The following is a 20,133-nucleotide window of genomic DNA, read 5'->3' on the forward strand; positions in this document are numbered from 1 at the left end:
AGCTATAATTACTGCTTGTCTACAAGGCCTCCTGTAAAAGGAACTCTGTAAACCGTAGGGAATTTACTCTCACCATTCTTTGGCAAAGGCAGCAATTACTAATCCTACCATTTACAGAGGATAATCAAATAACAAAGATCTGCTCAAGGCCACAAAGCAAGTCAGTATCAGAGCCAATCTACTGACTTGTAAGTAACCTGTTCTAATTACTGTAAATTTAACAGTGAGACTGGAGTGCAGAAGCTGAGCAGGAGTCATAGGACTCAGGAGCTAACCGTTAGCTATGAACATTAGTACCTACATGAACTGCCAAAAGAGAACACCATCACCAGTTTACTGATGATTAAATTTATTGGCACAGGCTGCCCAGGGAAGTGGTGGAGCCACCGATCCTGGAGGGGTTCAAGAAAAGGGCAGATGTGGCACTGAGTGACACGGTTAGTGGGTATGTTGGGACTGGGTTGATGGTTGGACTAGGTAATCTTAGGGGTCTTTTCCAACCTTAATGATTCTATGGATTATCACAGTTAATACTTTGCTTTTGAAAACCCTTCACGAAAGTTCTAGCTTTGTGGCCCTACATTTTAAACTGTCTATTCTGGCCAGAAGCTCTCCATAGTTCAAATATCCATGAAAGATGAGAGAAGCAGCCCACGTACGTTCTACATGTGCAAAGGCACAGAAGGGTCCTCGGGGACAGCTGCCAGACTGCTGCATATCATTGCACTTGGTGGATTTGTAGATCTAAGGTTGGGAGAAAAAAAAAAACAAAAACAACCAGACATGAACAGGAAAAACAGTGACTGGCAGCCCAGGTACAAAAGTACTATGAAGAGACTCAACAGCAAAGTAGAAACACAGATAAAAGGCACAAAGGCCAACAGATTTCAGGGCGACCACTTCAGTGCTTTGCTTCAAAGAAAGAAAAACCCACTATGGTTATGGAAACACCAAAATATGCCCATTACAGTTAAGCTGACGCAAAGAACACCCCATCACAGTCTGCTCACCCAAAGGTCACCATTTGCCATCAACTCTCAGTCTCATTTGGAGCTCCATGGACATGAGAAGTGGTAAAAGGTAGGAAGCAGTTGATAGATAACAGCACAGGAAGCTACAGCCACGTTTGCAAGGAAAATGACAAACCCTTGACAACGATTGTAGGAAATGGACTGTTCCCCTTCCCCCCAGTTTGACAGGTGGTGACAACAGTTACCGTGCTGATACAGGCCCAACAAAGCTTTTCAACACTGTAACATGAAGCAGACTAGGACAAGGTCTCAATTACGCTTTCTGTAAGGATACTGGAATGCTCTGGGCATGTCACTCTGAGAGCGTGGTTGCTTTTAAGCATCAGTTTGTGGGTATTTACTGCTTAGCGCAACCATCATCAGTGAAGATTTTTCCTCACAAAAGCAGATGCTGTATGCTCATCTCAAAATCCACACCGTGTTTTCACTCCCCCACCCAGGAGTCTGCTCTCACACCTGAGCTTTCACCCACTTTTCTTACCCCCTCCCATTCAGTCTACCTAATGAAAAGGCACCTCTGTCAAGCAGCTGAATTCAAGCTTCCAACATGCAGCTCCTCTGTATCCCAGGATCACACTGCAAGCAGCCCACACACTCTCCCAGCTGGCACACGTATGCCTGGAATACGTTTGCTTTTCCATTCAGCTACCCAGCGGTCTGAGGAGGTTACTGTACCTCTGGATGGAACTGCTGCTCTGTGCGAGTGTGGCAGTATTGGCACGAGTCTCCATTTTCACACTTACTAGGATCTCCCCACTCATCTCCATGTTTCACACTGGGACATGGTGAAGATCTGTGTAAACAAGGTAGTGATAGACTGTGTTAGATACACTAATGTGTTTCGAGCTTTGCTTCCTCAATCAGCAAACAGGCTCAGCTGCCCCCCCCCCCCCCCCAGCTGCACAATCTGTTTGGCTTATTGCTGCTTCCCTGCCCCCACAACGCTGCTATTGCATCGTCCTCCCTCTCTTCCTATTTTTCAATGAAAGAAGCATGGCTTAGTTCTCACCTGAAACTGAATACAACCTGAGCCAACGCAACTTAACAAAATTAGCAGCTGATGTGATTAGTGTCAGAGACACTCGGTCTGGTTTCTCTTTTGGAACTGGACATTCATAGAAAGCTAGTAAGTTAATTGGCTAATCCCAAAACACGTAATACCCTTACAGTGGTATGTTTCCAGGGTTATAGTGTGGCCATGTGGAAAAGAGGCTGAGTCAGGTCACTGGGGAAAAGGCAAGCCCGTTTTCTTTCTCCCAGCTTGGAACTGTTCTGTTTTCCATGTCTGAATTTTCGCTGTGACCTACTTCCTCTGCTCTTTATGCTCTTACCCATTCCCTCAAACAACAGCAGAGGGAAGCAGATAGCAGCAGCAGATGCTTGCACAGAAGAGGCAGTCACATCAGCTGGGGGTGGGGAAAGCAACGCAGAAGTAAGCAGTGATCAGGAAGGGAGAAGCTTTCACTTCTTCCCTTCCCAAAGGGAGCAGACAGGGGCAGAAAGCACATGGCTGCAGCTTGAAAACTGGCTTAGGATTCCAGTTTCTCTTGAATGTGTTTGGATTAATGTTCCTTTGAGATATATATATATTTAATTATTGTTTTTAAATACAGGACTTCTGTACCAATTCAAACATTTCTGTGAATGCTGGGGGTGGAGAAGGGAAGCGAGAACATCCATGGTATTTTCTCTCCTTGCTTTCTGGTCTGCTCTTATGTTTTTCAAAAAGGAACTAAGGAAAAACCCCACTGAGACGACAACAAAAGCTTTGTTGTGTTAGAGGAAATGAGGGCCTATAACTTGGATGAAACTCGTTCAGGGAGACACAGCATGCCGAGAAATCCAGTGACAGCTGAGTGATGAGAACACCCTGCTGCCTCAAAAGCAATTTTTAGCATCTGGTTTTCACTCCGAGGGTGGTGACGCACTGGAACAGGTTGCCCAAGGAGGCTGTGGATGCCCCATCCCTGGAGGCATTCAAGGCCAGGCTGGATGTGGCTCTGGGCAGCCTTGCCTAGTGGTTGGCAACCCTGCACTCAGCAGGGGGGTTGAAACTCGATGATCATTATGGTCTTTTTCAACCCAGGCCATTCTATGATTCTACAATCTGGTTAGGAATGCACATCCAGCTACAGGACTGGTCACACCATGCCTAACGATCCCCATCACTTGGGGCATACAACAAGCAGCTTGATGATTCTGAATTCTTTACCCATGAAAACACTGCTCTGTGAGTTTGTTTCTAGAAGGGGACTTTTTTTTTCTTGCGCTGCATTTTAAAATAAGAGTGTATATGAGATGGGGAGGACTGACACAGATACTATTTACTATAAAACCAGAGCTGTAACATGATTTAGCAACAATTACTTATTTATTAGAGACGCTGGTTCCTCTATAAAGCAGAAGTCCTTTTATTATCCCATCTCCTAGACAGAAGTAACAGTCCATCACAACTGTCAGGATGGGTCTTAGAGGCACACTAAAAGCTATCCAGCAGAGAAAATCGTAGATCCTTCCCCTTATGGACTCCTACTGCACCTCACCACTCAGCTGGGAAACAGAAGACCCAGGACCAGGGTACCTGTATTTGTGTTTTCTTGGGCTCCTTCTTCTATCTTTGCTATTGTGATAGTATGGACAGGCATAACCCTGGCGACAGAGACGAGGAGGCTTCTTACATTGCTCAGTCTTGTAATTTCCCAGTACATAGGTTGTATCTGCAAGAAGTAACAACCAGTTAACCAGAGATTACCACGATCTATATTTAATACACAAAAGCTTTGAAAGGAGCATGCACTCCACAAAAAAAACAGCACAGAGCTTAACCGAAACTCACCTTGCCACCTTGGCTCCTCACTCAGTATTTTCTCTATCATAGCATGACTAGCAGCAACTGCAGATTGACCCTCTATGCCACCTTCTGATGTAGTCTGACCATTCTGCAAAGCCTCCATGGCCTGAAGCTCCCTTGGTGTTAAGTGAACAACAGACAGATTGAGTAGATGGAGAGCCAGATAAGCGTATAATAAAAACTGTGACATCAACACAGTAACAATTCTTAAGTGGGTACATTTCATTCATACTTTTTTTTTTTTGGCAGAACAATCTTTGTCAAACAGCAACAGCAATACATGTTCTTCATTCCCAAGGAATTCTAGACGCACTATTCTGATGCTCCCATAAGTCTCCACTGCTTAAGCGTGCTCCCTCCCCCCATTTTGAGGATCCTCCCTGGAGATTTTACAGATTTGCCCTATTAGGAATGGATGCATCATCCTCACCCCAACAGTAAGTAGTTGGAGAAGCAGTATGGTCCTTCAATCGCCTGGGTCCAGTAATCACCTTGTTCATTCAGAGCCCTAAGCTCTACTAACCTGATGTCATACACTGGAGAACGTAGATCATGGGGCCCGTGAGCAAAAGCGCAGTGGACTCCATTCTTTGTGCAGTTTCCCTTGGAGTCTGTCTCGTGGATGCAGATTCCAGTTTTGTAATAGCGTAAGTGATACCTCCTCTCCGTGTCTCCAGTAGTTCTATGCAAGAAGGGACATCTGAGGTACAGAAGAAAGGGAAGAAAAGCCAAAGGTTAGTCACGCTGCTAGTGATCTCAACATCACTAGAAGACACACTGATGACAAAGGATGCTGTAAGTTGGCAACACTTTTGCTAACTCTCCTCCTCTTATGTTGTGCCATTCAACATTACATAGAACCCTTAAACCTGTCACTGCGCAGTATATAACGGTTTTCCTCCCAGGCAGACAACTGGATTATTAAGCCAGCAGCAGCTTGTTATTCTAGCCTAGTAACTGCCAGGGATCTGGAAAGAGCAAGGACACTGTCAAAGCAGTCTGATATACTAGCCATGATTGAAGGGACCATCACATGGCACATACCATTTCCTCAGCAGCCCATCTAGACTTCATGCTGTTACTGTTTCCTGCTGATGCACTCCTACAGGGCTGTGACAGTCTATCTATAGCCAGATGCATCCTTTGTGCAGAGCACGGGACAAGAACGGAGAATCACAACACTACCACTTTAACCGATGTTTTGTCTCCCCCTCTTAGGTAAAAGAATTATCATTTATACTGAGAAATACAAGAACAACGAGATGGAATAGGTGAAATTCATATATTGCAGTATTAAGCTAAAACTACAAGCCTGCAAAGAGTTCTGAGACAGCATCGGTTTTCATTTGTTGAGTTTGAGCCAGGTATGAAGCAGTGACCTAGAAGCCAAAGCCCCCAAATACTGTATTTCCAGTCCCTTCCAGCTTCTTGTAACAAGGAAGAAAGCACTGAAGCAGAGGCCTCTGGCTGGGGATTTATTCCATTTTGCTGTAGCCACAAGAACTTTACTTAATTGGGAAAAAAATATTGTTTTCCCAATAAAGAGCTTTTTTTCTGTGTGTGTTTGTACTGGCACAAAGAAAGGGAACTGAAATTCCATCTTTCTATAGCATCTCTATATAAAACACTCTCTATATTTGACCACAGTTTGACTACACTGTTTATCTTTCATATCTGTCACGTGAGTGAAGTTGTATTACTGGGTTAACCCCTTAACTGCCGGAAACAGCCACATACACAGCAGAAACACTTGCATCTCGCTCCACTTCAACTTAACACTGCCACGAGGAGGGAAGACCCAACAAAACAAACTCTTCACCCTTGGCATCGTCACTGCAGCAGGCCTGGTGCCCACGGATTGCTATTACAGTTTTTACATCTGTTCTCACGTTACGTACGCTACAAAGCTGCTTTGCTGCTGACTTGCCTCATCTCTACAGGACCTGGCTGGAATCATCACCTGGACTGATCCCAAAAGCCTAATGCCAGCAGAGCAGGGTGCAGTTTTCACTTACTCATCTCCTTCTGGGCAGATTCCTGTGGTCTCGTCATACTTGGTACAGTAAATGTCAGGGCTGTAGTTAAACGTCCCATCCCGGCGGCGGATGGATCTGCGACGACGCTGGTTGACAAAGTGCCAGTGGAAGCAAGTGTAGGGCCGGTGCTGAGTGCACTTGTGCTGCACGAAGAGAGGGCACTGCTCCGTGCGGAACTCCTTCAGGTAACTGCGGACAGAAAGGCAAAAGCAGGATTTCAGGACAGGGCCGCTGGCTGGAGGCGATACTCAGTTCCCCGCAGAGCCAATGCCAGGCCAGCAGCACCCAGCCCTGAGATGCACCCTGCATCCAGAGATGCCTTCGTCCAGGAGGCTGCTGGTTGCCTGTAAGGGGCAGAGAGAGATGCCCAGCCCGAACACCAGGTGCTAAAGGCAGCTGAAATCACTTCCTGTGGTGTCTTTCAGAATCATCACAAAGAGGCGTTTCCTTAACTCTGAAAACACTTTGTGAGAAAACACAACTCCTAAGCCCCTTTCTGAACATTCCCAGCTCTGAACTGGAGACCTGTGAGGGCAACAAGGGTTTGCCTTGCTTAGAGATGTATGCTCAGGTAAAAAAAAAAAAGAAATAAACACAAACCACACTTCCATGTTTAAAGCTTCGCAGTACTGTGAGAGAAAGATGTAAATAAATACACAGATAAGAAACTGTTTCCTCCCTCTTCCCCCTGTTTTATCTTATTTTCTCCTTCAGGCATATGGTCAATTGCAAGGATAACTTCAGGACTCGCTCCTGAGGAGGATAAGGCCTCGCCTCCTGGATACTTCTGTTGCTTTACTTCCATATGTCATTCTCAGGGAGTACGTGCCTCCTTTCATTCCGAGAACTAAAGAAGTCACAAGCTTTTATTTGCGACACTAATAACAGCCTCTAAACCCAGATTGCAGAGGATTACAAAATGGTTTAGATCAACACGATGATCTGACTGTGATCTGCGCGGAGGCGCTTACAAAATCCACGCTGCCCGGAACCCACAAGCTGTATGGGTAAGGAAGGCATGGATGGCTGGAGGACCCAAATCCCACCGGCTCTGAGAGCAACACAGGGGGCACACAGCAGTCACCTTCTGGTCTCTTATCTTTGGAGGTTGGTTTAAAGCAGCGAGTAAGGCAATCTGTCAGGCAGAAGAAGCGCTGGGATTCTGCTGGAAGCAACAGGGTGATGTAAGAGCAGACAGGGATTCGTTCGGAGCTGTATGTGTACTCCGAGGCAACACAACGGAGTTTAGGAATTTGTGAAGTGTTCATCCCCACATGATACCATCTCTCACGGTTCTAAATAAATGGAAATACGCCTGAAGATGTATTTACAGATGACAGCATACTAGACTCATTCAGAAAGCAACATCCGTAAATAAAGCATCCTTTCCTCCTTACCCCAGCTGACAAGAAAGCCTTGGGAAAACACACACATCCAACAAAACCGATTTTGTTTGCTGTGAGGAGAGAATATCAGTGGCAAGAGCATTCCTACAGTGGATTTTGCCAGCATTCCTTTCTCTCAATCTCCAAACACGTGGGCTATGCCTTCACCCTCCACCCACAAAGGCTCAGGGCTGACCAGAGTCCTGGAAGAACACCTGCACAGGGACTAAAGCTCAGTATTAGAAAACACAGAGCCAGCACTCAGATACAGGTCTGCGTGGGTAGGTGAGGGCTAACAACACCACTTGGCTCCTTTTCTCTTTCAAAAAGCCGACTCTGTTCAAATGGAGGTCCCTACTATGAGCATAATTCATCTGAAAAGTGAACGCTGCCATAAAATTAATTCATGCTTAGAAAGCTTTCCAAGCTCTCTGGCCAAGTACAGGTCTAGAAAGTGGAATTCTACAGACTACTTTGTCTTATCAGTGAGCTAAGACTTGTAACAACATCTAGGTTAGAAAGCGAATTAAGCAGACTTCATGGGGAGATAGTGATAGGAGAAGGGGGAATGGATTAAAATTAATAAAGAGGAGATTTAGATGAGGTCTGAGGAGGAAATTCTTTAATCAGAGGGCAGTGAAGCCCCGGCAGTGCAAAGAGCTGTGGGTGCCCCATCCCTGGAGATGCCTGAGGCCATGGATGGGCCCTGGGCAGCCTGAGCCAGTGGGGGGCACACAGCCCACGGCATGGGGTCCCTTCCAACCCAACCATTCTGTGATTCTATGATGATTCTATGAAATTCCAGCAGTATGATCTCAGACTGCTCTGCAGGGACACTGTGAGGTCACCAATCGTTCCCTTCCACCCATACATCTCCATGCACGCCTTGGAGAGATGAGGTTCATAGAACATCCCAAGTTGGAAGGGACCCATATGGATTGTTGAGTCCAACTCCTGGCTGTCTCGGGTTCTCTGGAAACCAAGGGGAGATATCAGACCCAAACAACCTGGGTACAAAGCATCAAGCCCAACACTCCAGTTCTCAAGTGATAAACAGGCTTCTATGCAATACTGTTAAAAAAGAAAAACAACCTCAACACAAAAGAAACAGAAAAACCTTAAAAGAAACACTAAAACTGCACGATCAGCCAAGCTGAAACAGCTTCCCTTTAGCTGGTGAGGTTAGAAATGCACACACCGATGAGGGAGTTCGGTCTCTGGAGCGTCAATTGTTGCTGAAGAGCATTTGAAAATTAATTGCATTTCATGATTGGCTAAACTCCCTGGAGAAACATTTATTATAATGTAAATGAGAGATAATTACATAAGTAAATGGCTCACCTGAGAAGTGTTTAACATCTAACTTGCTTCATCAGAAACTCATTCTTTAATGCTGTCTATTAAACAAATGATCTCTCACTCTTAATCTCAAAGCAAGGCCTTGCCAACAGGTGCTGCCGAGCCCCCCAGCAGCACAACCCAGGAGCCCAACAGAGGAAAACCAGCGCTGTCACATTAACTCAGACATTTCAAGCCTCTCCATCACTGCTTTAGCTTTTTCTTTTTTCAACCCACTAGAACGTTTCGAATTACCCTCCTCCACAAAGGCCTGAATGCTGAGTTGCCTCACAGCCCTATGTTTTCTTGATTGATGAAGTGAGTTTTGGCTCCTTTGGGAGAACACGGGCCACTCAACCAGCCACTCTGTATTAAAATACATGAACGATGTCCAAACCACGTGCATTGGGAACAGAGAAAGGATACACAGCCCGCACGACCACAACACGACGGCTCACAGAGCAGAATGCTATTCATATTTCAGTTGGTCTCTCTGCAAAGGCTCCACACAGAAATGCAGAGAACACTGTTGCGACAGATCCTCCCAGTGTGCGTGGTCCTTGCAGATATTTTCCCAACAGAGTTGAGAAAAGGAATTCCTGAACGACCCTTCAAACCAAAATCGCTGAGAAGCCGTACGTATTTCACAGCACGTCAGCCCCACGCCGTGCCTTTGCAGGAAGGGGAACTCAAGCAACTGTAGCTTGCATTTCTCAACTCCTCTCTAAAGGTCTCACGAAGCTACAGGAGGGGCAGACACGGCCACCCCTACTTCATACAGGAGTTACTTCTATATTTATTTTTAAAAAGACACGAGGTTTATCAGTACTCTGCACGTCACTTCAGGAGCACTTCCACTTGCATGTGTCTGGACGCAGTATTTCCAAGCTCTGTTTTTTAAGTGGCAAGCACATAGCTTGGTCTTCTGACATCCCGTTGTATCAACAGCAACGCCCACGTTCCTGGAGGAACCCTTATCATTTCTGATTCCTACTCAACAAAGACAAACACAATTCTAAACAAATACGCCACAGCTTGCCAGAACAACGCACAGCAAAGTCACCAGGCTGAAACGAACGTGCTACTGAGCAGGATGGACGCTACTGGAAATGAAGACTTGTTTCACTAGGAAGACGAGAGGAGAGGTTATTAAATAAACTTTGGGAACTCCCGGAGGCTGAAGGAGGGGCAAAGTATTCGGCTGGATAAAAGATCATTCCACTTCCTCTGGGGTGGGAAGTGGGGAAGAGCAGTAATTGCTCCCTGTAATTTACGCTGTGGGGGAACAGCCAACTGCTGACAACTGCCAGCACAGCTCCGCTCCCCGGGCAGCACAGCAAGTGCTCGTGTCTGCAGCCAGCGCCGCAGGCAGCTCCCCTCTGCCTGGACAGACAGAGCTGCTGGGAGCTGCAGGGAGAAAGAGGAGCAAGAGGAAGCTAAAAAAAAAAAAAAAAAAATGCAGAAAATCACTTCCAAACATCACCAAGCAAATTTAAAACTAAAAAGAGGAAAGCGATTAGAAACTCTTAACTGAGAAGCTTCAAGCTCAGTCATTGCAGCCTTGCCCTGCTCGCTCAGTGCTGCAGCTTTGCTGGGTTGGCTGTGCCTGCACCCGGCGTGCCCAGGCAGTGCAGCACAGAGCTACCTGCATCCATCACACGTTCCAGGGCTGCAAACTTTCTGCCAAACTTCCCGAAGTCATGCATGCACTGCAATGAGCTCAATTCAGGAAAATGCGCTGGTAATGCCTGAAGACAGCTGAGCTCTAAATTCCTCATTAAAAGCCTTACCCAGAGCTCCCTGAAATCACTGGAAGGCTCGCAGTGACGCCAAGGGAGAAATCTCTGCTTTATAGCAGAGAGATCAGGAAGGCTGGGGAGAAAGCGTGGAAAAGGAAGGAGAAAAATTCCAAATTGTTGCTCTTCCCGTAACGCTAGCCCTGTGCTATTTGCAATCTTCCAATGCAAGCTCCTCTCCTTTGCAGCCCTCCTTCCTCCTCTCTGTCAATTCCCTCTCTGCCAAAATTCGTTTGGGGCTCCAAGAGAGCACTGAGGCTAATCAGCTGGGTCTATATCCTCTGCAGCAGGACAACAACTCAGAGAAAACCATTAGATAATTGTTTGGCTAATCCGGACTAAGACTGCCTGTAAAAGTAGGATAACAGGAAGATGGAGCACCGGCATCATCTAGGTTTGGCATGTACATGGGTGCGTGTTTACATCCATGACACAGCACTAGCACACCCTTCATAGCAACTGGTTCCAGTGCTGTTTATCTTGGTGTAAGCCCAGAGCTAGGGACAGCTTTTTAAGAGCACGTCGGCTTGGAGCTGGAAGTAGTGCCTCATGTCCATGGGGCTCCAGCCCTGCAGCTCCAGCAAGAAACCATCCCAGAACACAGCACAGGTCACACTCAGAAATCAGCCAGGGTCTGGCTGCTCCTGGGAAGTCCAGCCTGGCATGCACGCCTCCACTTTATTGCTGGCATGGGAATCGCTAGCTGAGTTATGTATAATGGATTAACAGCACTGGTCTTTCCAAAAGAGCCCTGCAGAGGTAAATCTAGCCAAGAAGTCTGCAAACAAAGTGTGTGTGTGTGTTTTTTTTTTAATAAATATTAAACTTCCTGATAAGATTTCAGAGATGAGGAAGAAAACGCTCACATGCCATTCGCATTTATTTCAGTCCTGCCTCTCTGTTTCTCCTAACAGAGAGGATCGTAACAGCAAAAATACAATTTTACTGGCATCAAAGTACATGGGAATGCTGTGAGCTTTTGCTGGCACTTTTACACCAGTCAAATCCTGCTCTCCCAGACAGGATTGCACGAGGCTATGCCACAGACCTCAATGAAAAGCCTCAGGTGGTCCCAGCTCACCGCTCATGCAGGCAGCCAACCCCTCTGGATACTGCTGTCTGAATGACAGTGGTCACTGCTCTTCACTGGAAGCTCCCTTTGGCACCCATCTGCTCGGACAGCATGCTGCAGGAAGTTATCCTAATTCAGCATAGGAAGGGGGGGGGAGGGGGAAATGTTACCAGCTTTGCTTCAAAAGTTTAAATGAGCGGTTTGTGCTAACACTGATAAAATTATCTGAAGTGAACCCAGCGCGCTTACCCAACAGACCGCCTGCAAAGCAGGCATTGCAAAACTCAGGAGAAAATAACTAAGAGCAGATATAGATGTTTCTAATTCAGTAAGGCTTATCTATTGAAAATATTTTCCAAACTGCTGTTTGGAAGCTCAAAGAGCCAACCCAACGCAAGAGGAAAAGGAAAAGAGCTTCCCCATTTAATCAGCTCTCTAAATTCATTTCACCCTCGTAAAATTTTATTACAAAAGATGATATCTAACACGCTTTAAGTAAGAAACCCACGACTCAATTATTTTCCTTTACTGAACTGTGGTATTCCAATTGAAATGAGCCAGTGGTGCATGACAGAATCTACTTATTCCAACGGCACACTCAATAAAAATCCCACTAATGCACCTTTTGTTTAGCATATCCTTATTGACAGAGGAAAAAAGATATGATATGCAGCTCTGACATTGCTCGGGAGCTTTTGCTCGTAGGGCAAGGAAGGTATTCCTGAACAAGAATGGATGTTGTGCAACAGCCATTCAATTTCTCTGCAGTGGCAACTCCCTGTAGCACCCTGACACATCTCCTGGCAGATCAGCAGGGTGACTCAAGGCTTTGCCTTTATGGAATTCCTCAGCATGCCAAGGAGGTCAGCAAGCTGCCAGCCATGGGCTTCTGCTCCCAGTCACCACAGGGTCCCCACGCCTTGCTAGCAGATGTAACTTAGTGCTGAAATAGAGCGCTGCACTCAACACTGCTAAGCATCAAACAAACAACAACAAGCATTGCTAGCAGCAAGCCTGAACATTTTCATCGTGATTTCAGGAGAAGTCTTCTGACCAAGCATTACCAGCAGTCTTTATCACTCGCTGTGGCTCTCCACAATTCTGATACAGTCCCATGTTATCATCCATCTCACAAAAATACCCACGTAAAGTTGTTTTTCTACAGCCTCACACCCCGTATCATGAAGGATTTTTGCTGTGCATCACTTTTCACAAACACAGGCGTTTCCTTTGCAGTCCATCCCAACAACCACTGGCCTATCTGCCTTCCCATGCTGGCAGCCAGGTGCACTTTTGTAAGCCTTGAAAAGATCAGAAAACATTTAAACCTCAAAGAAAAAAAATACATGGACCTCTTCATAAAAACTAAGGGCTGACTGTGAACGTGGGGAAGGAGAAAAGGATGAGGAGAAACTTTCAGTAAGCTCACATCTGTCAAGAAGACAGATTTCACATGCCCCAGTGTTTTCTTTATCACCTAAATAAATTGAACCATCAACTGCAAAAAGGTCACGCAGCAGACAGCACCGTGTGGCTTCAAAGCTGTTAGATTTCCCCTTCTCCATTAGAGCTTGACAATAATGTCAGTCTAAGGGCAAATAAAGAAAGTGAAAGTTGCAGAGACTTATTACAGATGCATGAAGTCGGGCTTGTTTTGTCGCGGAGGTGTTTTCTTTTTTTTTTGATTTACAGAGTTCATATATAACTCACTGTGCACCTTTGTGACCAGAAAGATGACAGAGCACCCATAGCTCACACCGTGCTTGTTGGCTCCCCCAGTTCTGCTGCAGGAATAGGCAGGCAGCACTCGAGTTCTCCCTTTCCTACACATCTGGTTGATCTGGCAAGCCAACCTGAGCTCGGAGCTTAAGAGTAAATGCTAAAGAATAGCGTGTGCAACAGGAGGTAAAGCACAGACTGCTAGATTACAGAAAACTAAAGATAAAAAAACCACAGAAATGTACAATGGTTATATTGAACTGTAACGTGATTGCTACTGCAACTCTGTGTTTGCATTTCAAAGCGTACCACGGAGTGGAAAACAAGGCAAGTAATTCAGTTCAACTGCAAGGAAAGAATGATATAGCACCATCACTTTATAGACAAGAACTTTAATTGACTGCTAAAAATAACCACGTGCGTTCTAAAAATAAAACCCTGGCAACTGTCAGAAATTTGCGTGAAATTTTAAATGAGAAGAAAAAGATCCAACAGTTGTTTCTTGTCTATAGAAAACAAGAAAAAACAAAGAGACTCTACAGCATGGTGCCAACCCATCACAGGAAGGCAGCCTCGTACCACTTTCAGGCAAAACATGGTTCAGTTTCCAGAATGGCAGCCCCAAATGGCTTCATTTCGAGAGAAATACTACGTCGTAGTTAGGGTAGTTCACCGACACTTTGTCTTGATGAGGCAAGCAAGATGAGGCTTCCGGTTCCGAGTTAACTCAATGAAAATCAGCACTCGTTGATCACATCACATTTGCCAACAGCCGAGATGCAGGCTTCACTGGGTTACCATCGTGTCACAGCCTGCGAGGTCAAGGGAAAGAGATGCTTGTTCCGTTCCCCTGGAGCTGGGTGCCCCTACACAGAGTTGTGTCATTCAAACCAGATGGGTACAATAACGTGAGCCTTTTTTCTGGGCTCTACTCTCTTTAAAAATCAGAAACCTGTTGCACCAGCAGACCGTGAAAGCTGCATGTCCAAGCCATAACAAAACCCATTTCAAACCCAAGTGTCTGTTTACTCAGCGCTTTCACCTTTTTAATTAAAACAATCCAAGGACGGGCACATGCAAACATCTAATAGCAGCGCGTTTCAGGCGCGTTCCCTTAAAAGCCATTCAGCAGGATCTAGAACTCAATATTAAGTTGACATTTACATTTCATCGAGTTTGATCTCCAAATCAGCTGGCCGTGGACGCGTCTTATTTGACGTGACCTCAGCATTAACTAAGCATTTAGATAGCTCATGCAGTGGTTTGAAAACGCACCCGATTCTCCCCGGTTTAAGATGTCGTTATTTCCAACTTGACATTGTTAGTTGATGGAAACAACACAGCTGTGCCTAAAGGAAGCTTCTGTTTTCAAGCACAGCTCACCCCCAATTGGGACAACCCTCCCCGCTCCATGTGCTGGTTTCTGCTCTGTGCCCTATTTGCCTGCACACTATTCCTTCCCTACTGCACCTGTGTCAGTGCTGAGGATCGTAAGAATTGGACTTGACGCTTCCAATTTGGGATACTGGATGATTCTAAGTGCTCCTCAACAAAACGTGGGTTGAGCGCAGCTATTTCAGCAAAAGACCTCAAGAGTACTGAAGATGAACAGAGATACTCTGTGAAAGGTCTGCACCTGGTTGAATTCTCACTAAAACACATCTCAAATACGAGCAAGTGTTTTACTGCTAATTAACCAGCAAACACATCCATCCGTGGGCTTCAGACTTTGCAGCCTATCCCAAAGGCGGAGCACGCCCACTGAGCCTGCAGAGACACAGAGTTCATATGGAGTTAATATGCATCAAGTTTGCTGGATTAGAGTAAAAAGAGCTAAGATCTGAACAGCATGTTGACGTCCTATGCTGTAAAAACTAAAATAACAGCTTCCAGTCGAGTTTTTTTCATGTGGTACTTCTCTCACCATTCATTCAATCACTAACAAAGCCCAGCCAGAGCGTGCAACTGCAGGAACACTTGTGGAGGCTGGGAACAGGGCCGGGCTCCTCCAAAAGCTCTGTTACTCACTCTGCGAGCTCCTTAAAACAAAACATCCCACATGCAAGAATCTGCAAAGGCAAATTCTGAAAAAAAAAAAAAAAAAAAAAAGGCATTATTTCCATACAAGCCGTCGCGTAGCTCGGGCTTCCTGTGACAGATTTTTATGAGCATTTTTCAGGCCATCCCTCAACATCTGGCCTCGCAAGAAATAAACACAGTAGCCTTCCCTCTCCTGGACATGCCAAGAGCCTTCGTGATTTAACAAGCAGCTCATAGATCAACTCCAGCCCCATCCTCACAGCAGTTTTCAGACAGCGCATCAACTGTTTGAAGATCTGAACGCATCCCAGACCATAAAACCAAAACTCCACGAGGAACGATGGCCCATCCAGAGCAGCCGACATCTGAAAACGAAATGGGATCTGCTTCTCTCCAGATGAAGTGCCAACCAGATGCGCAGCAAGCTCTCCGCAAAGCTTTACATTTGTGAACAGACACTTTGTGTTTTGAGCTTGAAACAAAACACGGCGATGATCTAGCAAGCACGGACCTGCATCCCACAACACATGTGCCAGCACAAAGATAAAAGCCAGCTCTCGTTGGCCAATTTTAAGGAATCGATGCGGGCCATTCCATCGATTTTCCTCCCCGTTCAGCACATCATACTTCAGTCGTGCCTGCTGCAGCGCGCTCTGCCACACCGCACACGAGCTGCACGTAGATGCAGATCCAAAGGAGTGCTGCCACACGATGCCACGCCAGCCTGCACTCGGACCAGGTACATGGGCAGCACCGAGACGTACACAGCACAGCAGGGAAGAGCAGCCAAAGCCCAGGCTGTGCCACAGCTTTGCAGTGTGACTAATCCATATCCGAACTAATCTGGTAGCACTCAAGATATTTTAAACGTGCGAACTCTCTTTGTTGCAGCAGAGCTGCACAGTTGCCCCGAGGCATCTGCTGTTTTTATTTCTGTGATGATGGTAACATTAAAGTGCTATTAATAAAAGCTCCCGGTTGATTGAGATGGAGAAAAGCCGCCTCTGAGCATATTGGGTGTGCACTGACTGCTTCTTTATTAACTGTGGTGACATGCGGAAGATGAAGATTAAGAGGTAAAACAATATCGACTTTAATTCAGACTTTTGCAGATATGCATCAGGTGTTGATTCAAGAAACTATTTTCCTTTCAATATATAAAGGACTGCTTCTTAATCTGAAAAGAAATTCCAGGCACGCAACAATAAAAAGCGACCCACATAATTTCTTAACTGCAATCAGCGGTGCAACCACTCTTAATAAAACAGCGTGCGCTACGAAGATTCACTTGCAGCGCTGACCAGCAGACAGCGAGCTGACAACAAACTCGGTGCACGTTCCCCTTCTGCTGGTGTCCCAACAGCTGCGTTCCATTTAACATCTCTGACTCTCAGTACGAGATAAGACGTCGGTCAGAACCTCTGCCAGAAGGTGGCCACACGTTCCAGCGCCTCATAGGAAATCAGAAGCTTTATTCTGGTGGATCTAGAGGAGCTGAAGTACTGGAGGACTGACAGTTCTCCTTAAAATAAAGCCACGTGCAAGCATTCATTAACATGAGGCTTTGTTGTTGTAGTTTTGCTTTAAAAAAAAAAAAATCAGAAGAACTGAAAGAAGCATTTTCTGAGTTGGAACAATTCTGCACGACTGAACCTCGCTCCTCCTTCACAGAATTCGGGATTTCCGAAACACCGAGCCCACCTACACAAAGCATTCACATGCATCCTCACAGCAGCTATCTGCACGCAAACTCCCTGCCAACGCCGATCACCAAACTACCCAGTCATTAAGCGCAGCAAGCTCCAGTCCCACTTTGAGACACCAGAGAAATACCCTCAGCAGTCACACGTGCATTAACCAGCAACACAGAGCGCAGCTGCACGGAAAGCTGCTGGCTTTCAGAACCCCAGAATCCAGACTTCTACACTGCAGACTGCTCCAGTGCATGCATTCAATAGCAAACGCACACCGTGAATGCAGCCCTTCCTGTTCATGCTCCGGTACTTTATATTTCCAACTTCCTGTTACTATTTGCACTTCTTAATAACGGTTTGTGGTGGACTTGTGTTCGGGGAACTTCAGAGACCTCGTAAGAAGCAGCCTGCACCCGGCTGATGAGACACACCACTGCTCACAGGTAGCAGGGCAGCAGGCCAATAGGAAATCCCTGCTTCAGAAGCACTGACTGACTCTGTGCTTTCCTATCTCCAGGGGTATCACCAACTCTGAAGTCTAACAACGCATTTAGTGAGCTTCCTTAAACAACAGATAGATGCTATCCTTGTATAAATCCATAGCACTTCATTCACCTGTGGAAAACCAGGGCAATGAGGACAACAATGGGTTATTTCAGAGTTTGGCGAGGTTAAGAAGCCCACAGCAGACAGGCCTCTACAAACAACTCCCTAAGACTTAACCTCTTCACTACACTGTGAACACCACCCAAGCCAGGCCCCTCGAAGCATCCTGTAACAGCACGCATCCTTTTGTACAGCGAGCACTAAGGGTCCTGGAGGAGCAAACCACTTAATAAAAAGCACTGACCGACAACGCCTTCACTTCACACCCAGGTTTTGGTTTTATTTCCACGGGCAGCCGGTCTGCACAGCTGAGATCAGCCACTGCGCTGCCCCGACAGCGATAAAACACTGTCCACTGATAAGAAGATAAGGACTGCTCTCTGCTACTATAAATGCTTCGAGGTGTGTTTGTGTGTGCCGTTGTTTTTGAATAGGAATTGAAACGTAAGATGTTGAGATAGGTGAGGCTGCGCGTGCAAGCTCTTCACTGGAATCCAAGTCCACCTGAGATCTTGCTGTTCTCATTTCTTCTTCATTTGGCATTTCGGTTGCTGTTGTAAACCAAGTTCCTACTTAAGGCTGAGAAACCACTAGACCAGGCGCTACTCAAACACAGGCAGATACAGAAATGCCTTGGATACAAAGTTAATTTGAGTTATAACTACTGCATGTCATCAGCCTCATTTTCGTCGCCGCTTAAAGCTGAAGTGCACTACTCCTCTTACAAACTCTGCAGGGCTGGTATAAAAAGACTGCAAGATAAAGCCCGGGTGAGTGCAGCCCAGCAGCCCCTACCACCAGGACACAACCAACCGGTGCGGACGCAGTCAGAGCACAGCGTACAGGGCACTAATCCTTCAGGAATTTCCCACAATTCCTTCCCCTCCTGCAAAAGACAAATTTTTGCCTTTTACGCTGCAAGGGCGCAATCACAGAACCATGGAGAAGGATGGGATGCGCTCGCAGGTGCTGCAGCCCAGACCTCAAGCGAGGGCACAGCCTGCAGGGACACAGAACTCCACGTTTGTTCACAGGACAGCTGCTCACATTTAAGACCCGCACACTCAAGAGAATCATCTGAGCAGGGATGACCTGGGTTGTGCCCAACGTCCCCGCATCCCCAGGAGTTTATAACCTAACTCGGAATACGTCCAACGCCGCTTTTGAACGTGTGCATTTTAAATAGACCAGAATGAATGCACTTCTGTTTGGTTTTGTTCTAACTGAACGGGTTAATTTATCGTCACCCGAACGTCTCCTCTCCTGCAGAGTTATTACGCTGTCTGACTTCCAGGTGAATGAATGCACAGCGAACAAAGCGCTGTGCCGCTTGCACTTATCTAAATTCTGTGCGATCAATAAACACCCGAGCAGCGGATACAGCCTTTATAATTCACAATTAATGAGTTCGCTCTGACTAAAAACCAAAGATGACTGTGACAGCCAAATGGACAGAATGCACCAAAGCCAAGCGCTCCGGCAGCGCTCAGCACCTACAGCGCTAAGTGACGGATCGTTCACTTTCAGTTTCTTTGAACTCAGCCTCTATTCACACTTGCAGATAACACATTAAAGGCGAAGATGCACACAGAAACAACCGTGCCAGCCAGAGGTAAGAACAGCGCAGAGTCAATAATCAGCTGAGGTTTGACAGAACGTCCCCAAAGCAAACCCACTTCCCAGGACACGCGACCTGCCAAGCTGCACAGCGCATCTCCCACAGATCAAACCTACAGCAGCACCCGAGAAACGAGCCGTGCTCCTGCAGCCGTGCCATCCACAGACCTCACCCTGCTCCGACAGCTGCCAGATCACAAGGAACAGCCCCACACAGACCTGGGATCCAATAACCCGAGAGAGCGTAACAGCAGCCGCTGAGCTGCTCGCTTGAATTCCACAAACAGAATAGCAGATCCCCAGGTGAGAAATACAGCATTCATCATTCAGTAGGGAAGCGTGGAACCAGAATGACTGTCTCCGGGAGCATCCAGCTACATCCTGCAACAGCCAGCGAGGACGTAATCAAAGGGGTTTTTTGGGTTCCTTTTCTGCGAGCAAACAGCACCGAAGGGGGTGGGATATCCTCAGCAATTCTACTCTGTCCAGGTTATATTTTGCTGTACATCTCGAATAAGCAGAAAGGCTTCCCGACAAGATACAGAACTGCAGTACAAACTACCAAAAAATCTCACACAAATACCAAGAGCTTAGAAACTGACACTAATAGGGAAACTGGAACTCTTCCTAATAAATACAGCGCAAACTTCCCAAGATAGAGATCCCCGGTACCAGATTGCCTGTCCCCAGGGAACAGCAAAGTATGCAGATAATTAAGCTTCCTTGAGTTTACAACTCGTAACCTTCGTGTCACTTTATGGAAACAAACTATATTTAAAGGGAAAAAAAAAAAAAGGGAAGGGAAGAAAATATTTACATTTTGACAACATACAACTTTTTCACATCGACGACCACCAAGTAAGTTCCCATATGTTCTCGGGAGGAGGTTTGCAGCACAACGTGACCCAGTGTACAATTCCCAAAGCACAGCTCGCATCCCAGTGCCCC

At 46.3% G+C, this 20,133-nt stretch overlaps 1 protein-coding gene across 6 annotated transcripts in view; it reads right to left on the bottom strand.

Moving 5' to 3' along the window:
* Positions 1 to 20,133, bottom strand: part of UNK (unkempt family zinc finger) — a 41,280-nt gene that overhangs the window by 19,432 nt on the left and 1,715 nt on the right. For all 6 annotated transcript variants that reach the window (XM_021414583.1, XM_021414586.1, XM_021414585.1 and 3 more), the window contains exons 2-7: positions 5,898 to 6,107; positions 4,406 to 4,582; positions 3,868 to 3,998; positions 3,613 to 3,748; positions 1,707 to 1,824; positions 660 to 744 (exon numbers count right to left, since the gene is read on the bottom strand). In XM_021414583.1, the coding sequence (XP_021270258.1) occupies positions 660 to 744; positions 1,707 to 1,824; positions 3,613 to 3,748; positions 3,868 to 3,998; positions 4,406 to 4,582; positions 5,898 to 6,107 (857 nt within the window). The remainder of the gene's footprint in view (positions 1 to 659; positions 745 to 1,706; positions 1,825 to 3,612; positions 3,749 to 3,867; positions 3,999 to 4,405; positions 4,583 to 5,897; positions 6,108 to 20,133) is intronic.

Source organism: Numida meleagris, chromosome 17 (assembly GCF_002078875.1).
Source record: "Numida meleagris isolate 19003 breed g44 Domestic line chromosome 17, NumMel1.0, whole genome shotgun sequence".
NCBI classification, from domain to species: Eukaryota; Metazoa; Chordata; class Aves; order Galliformes; family Numididae; genus Numida; species Numida meleagris.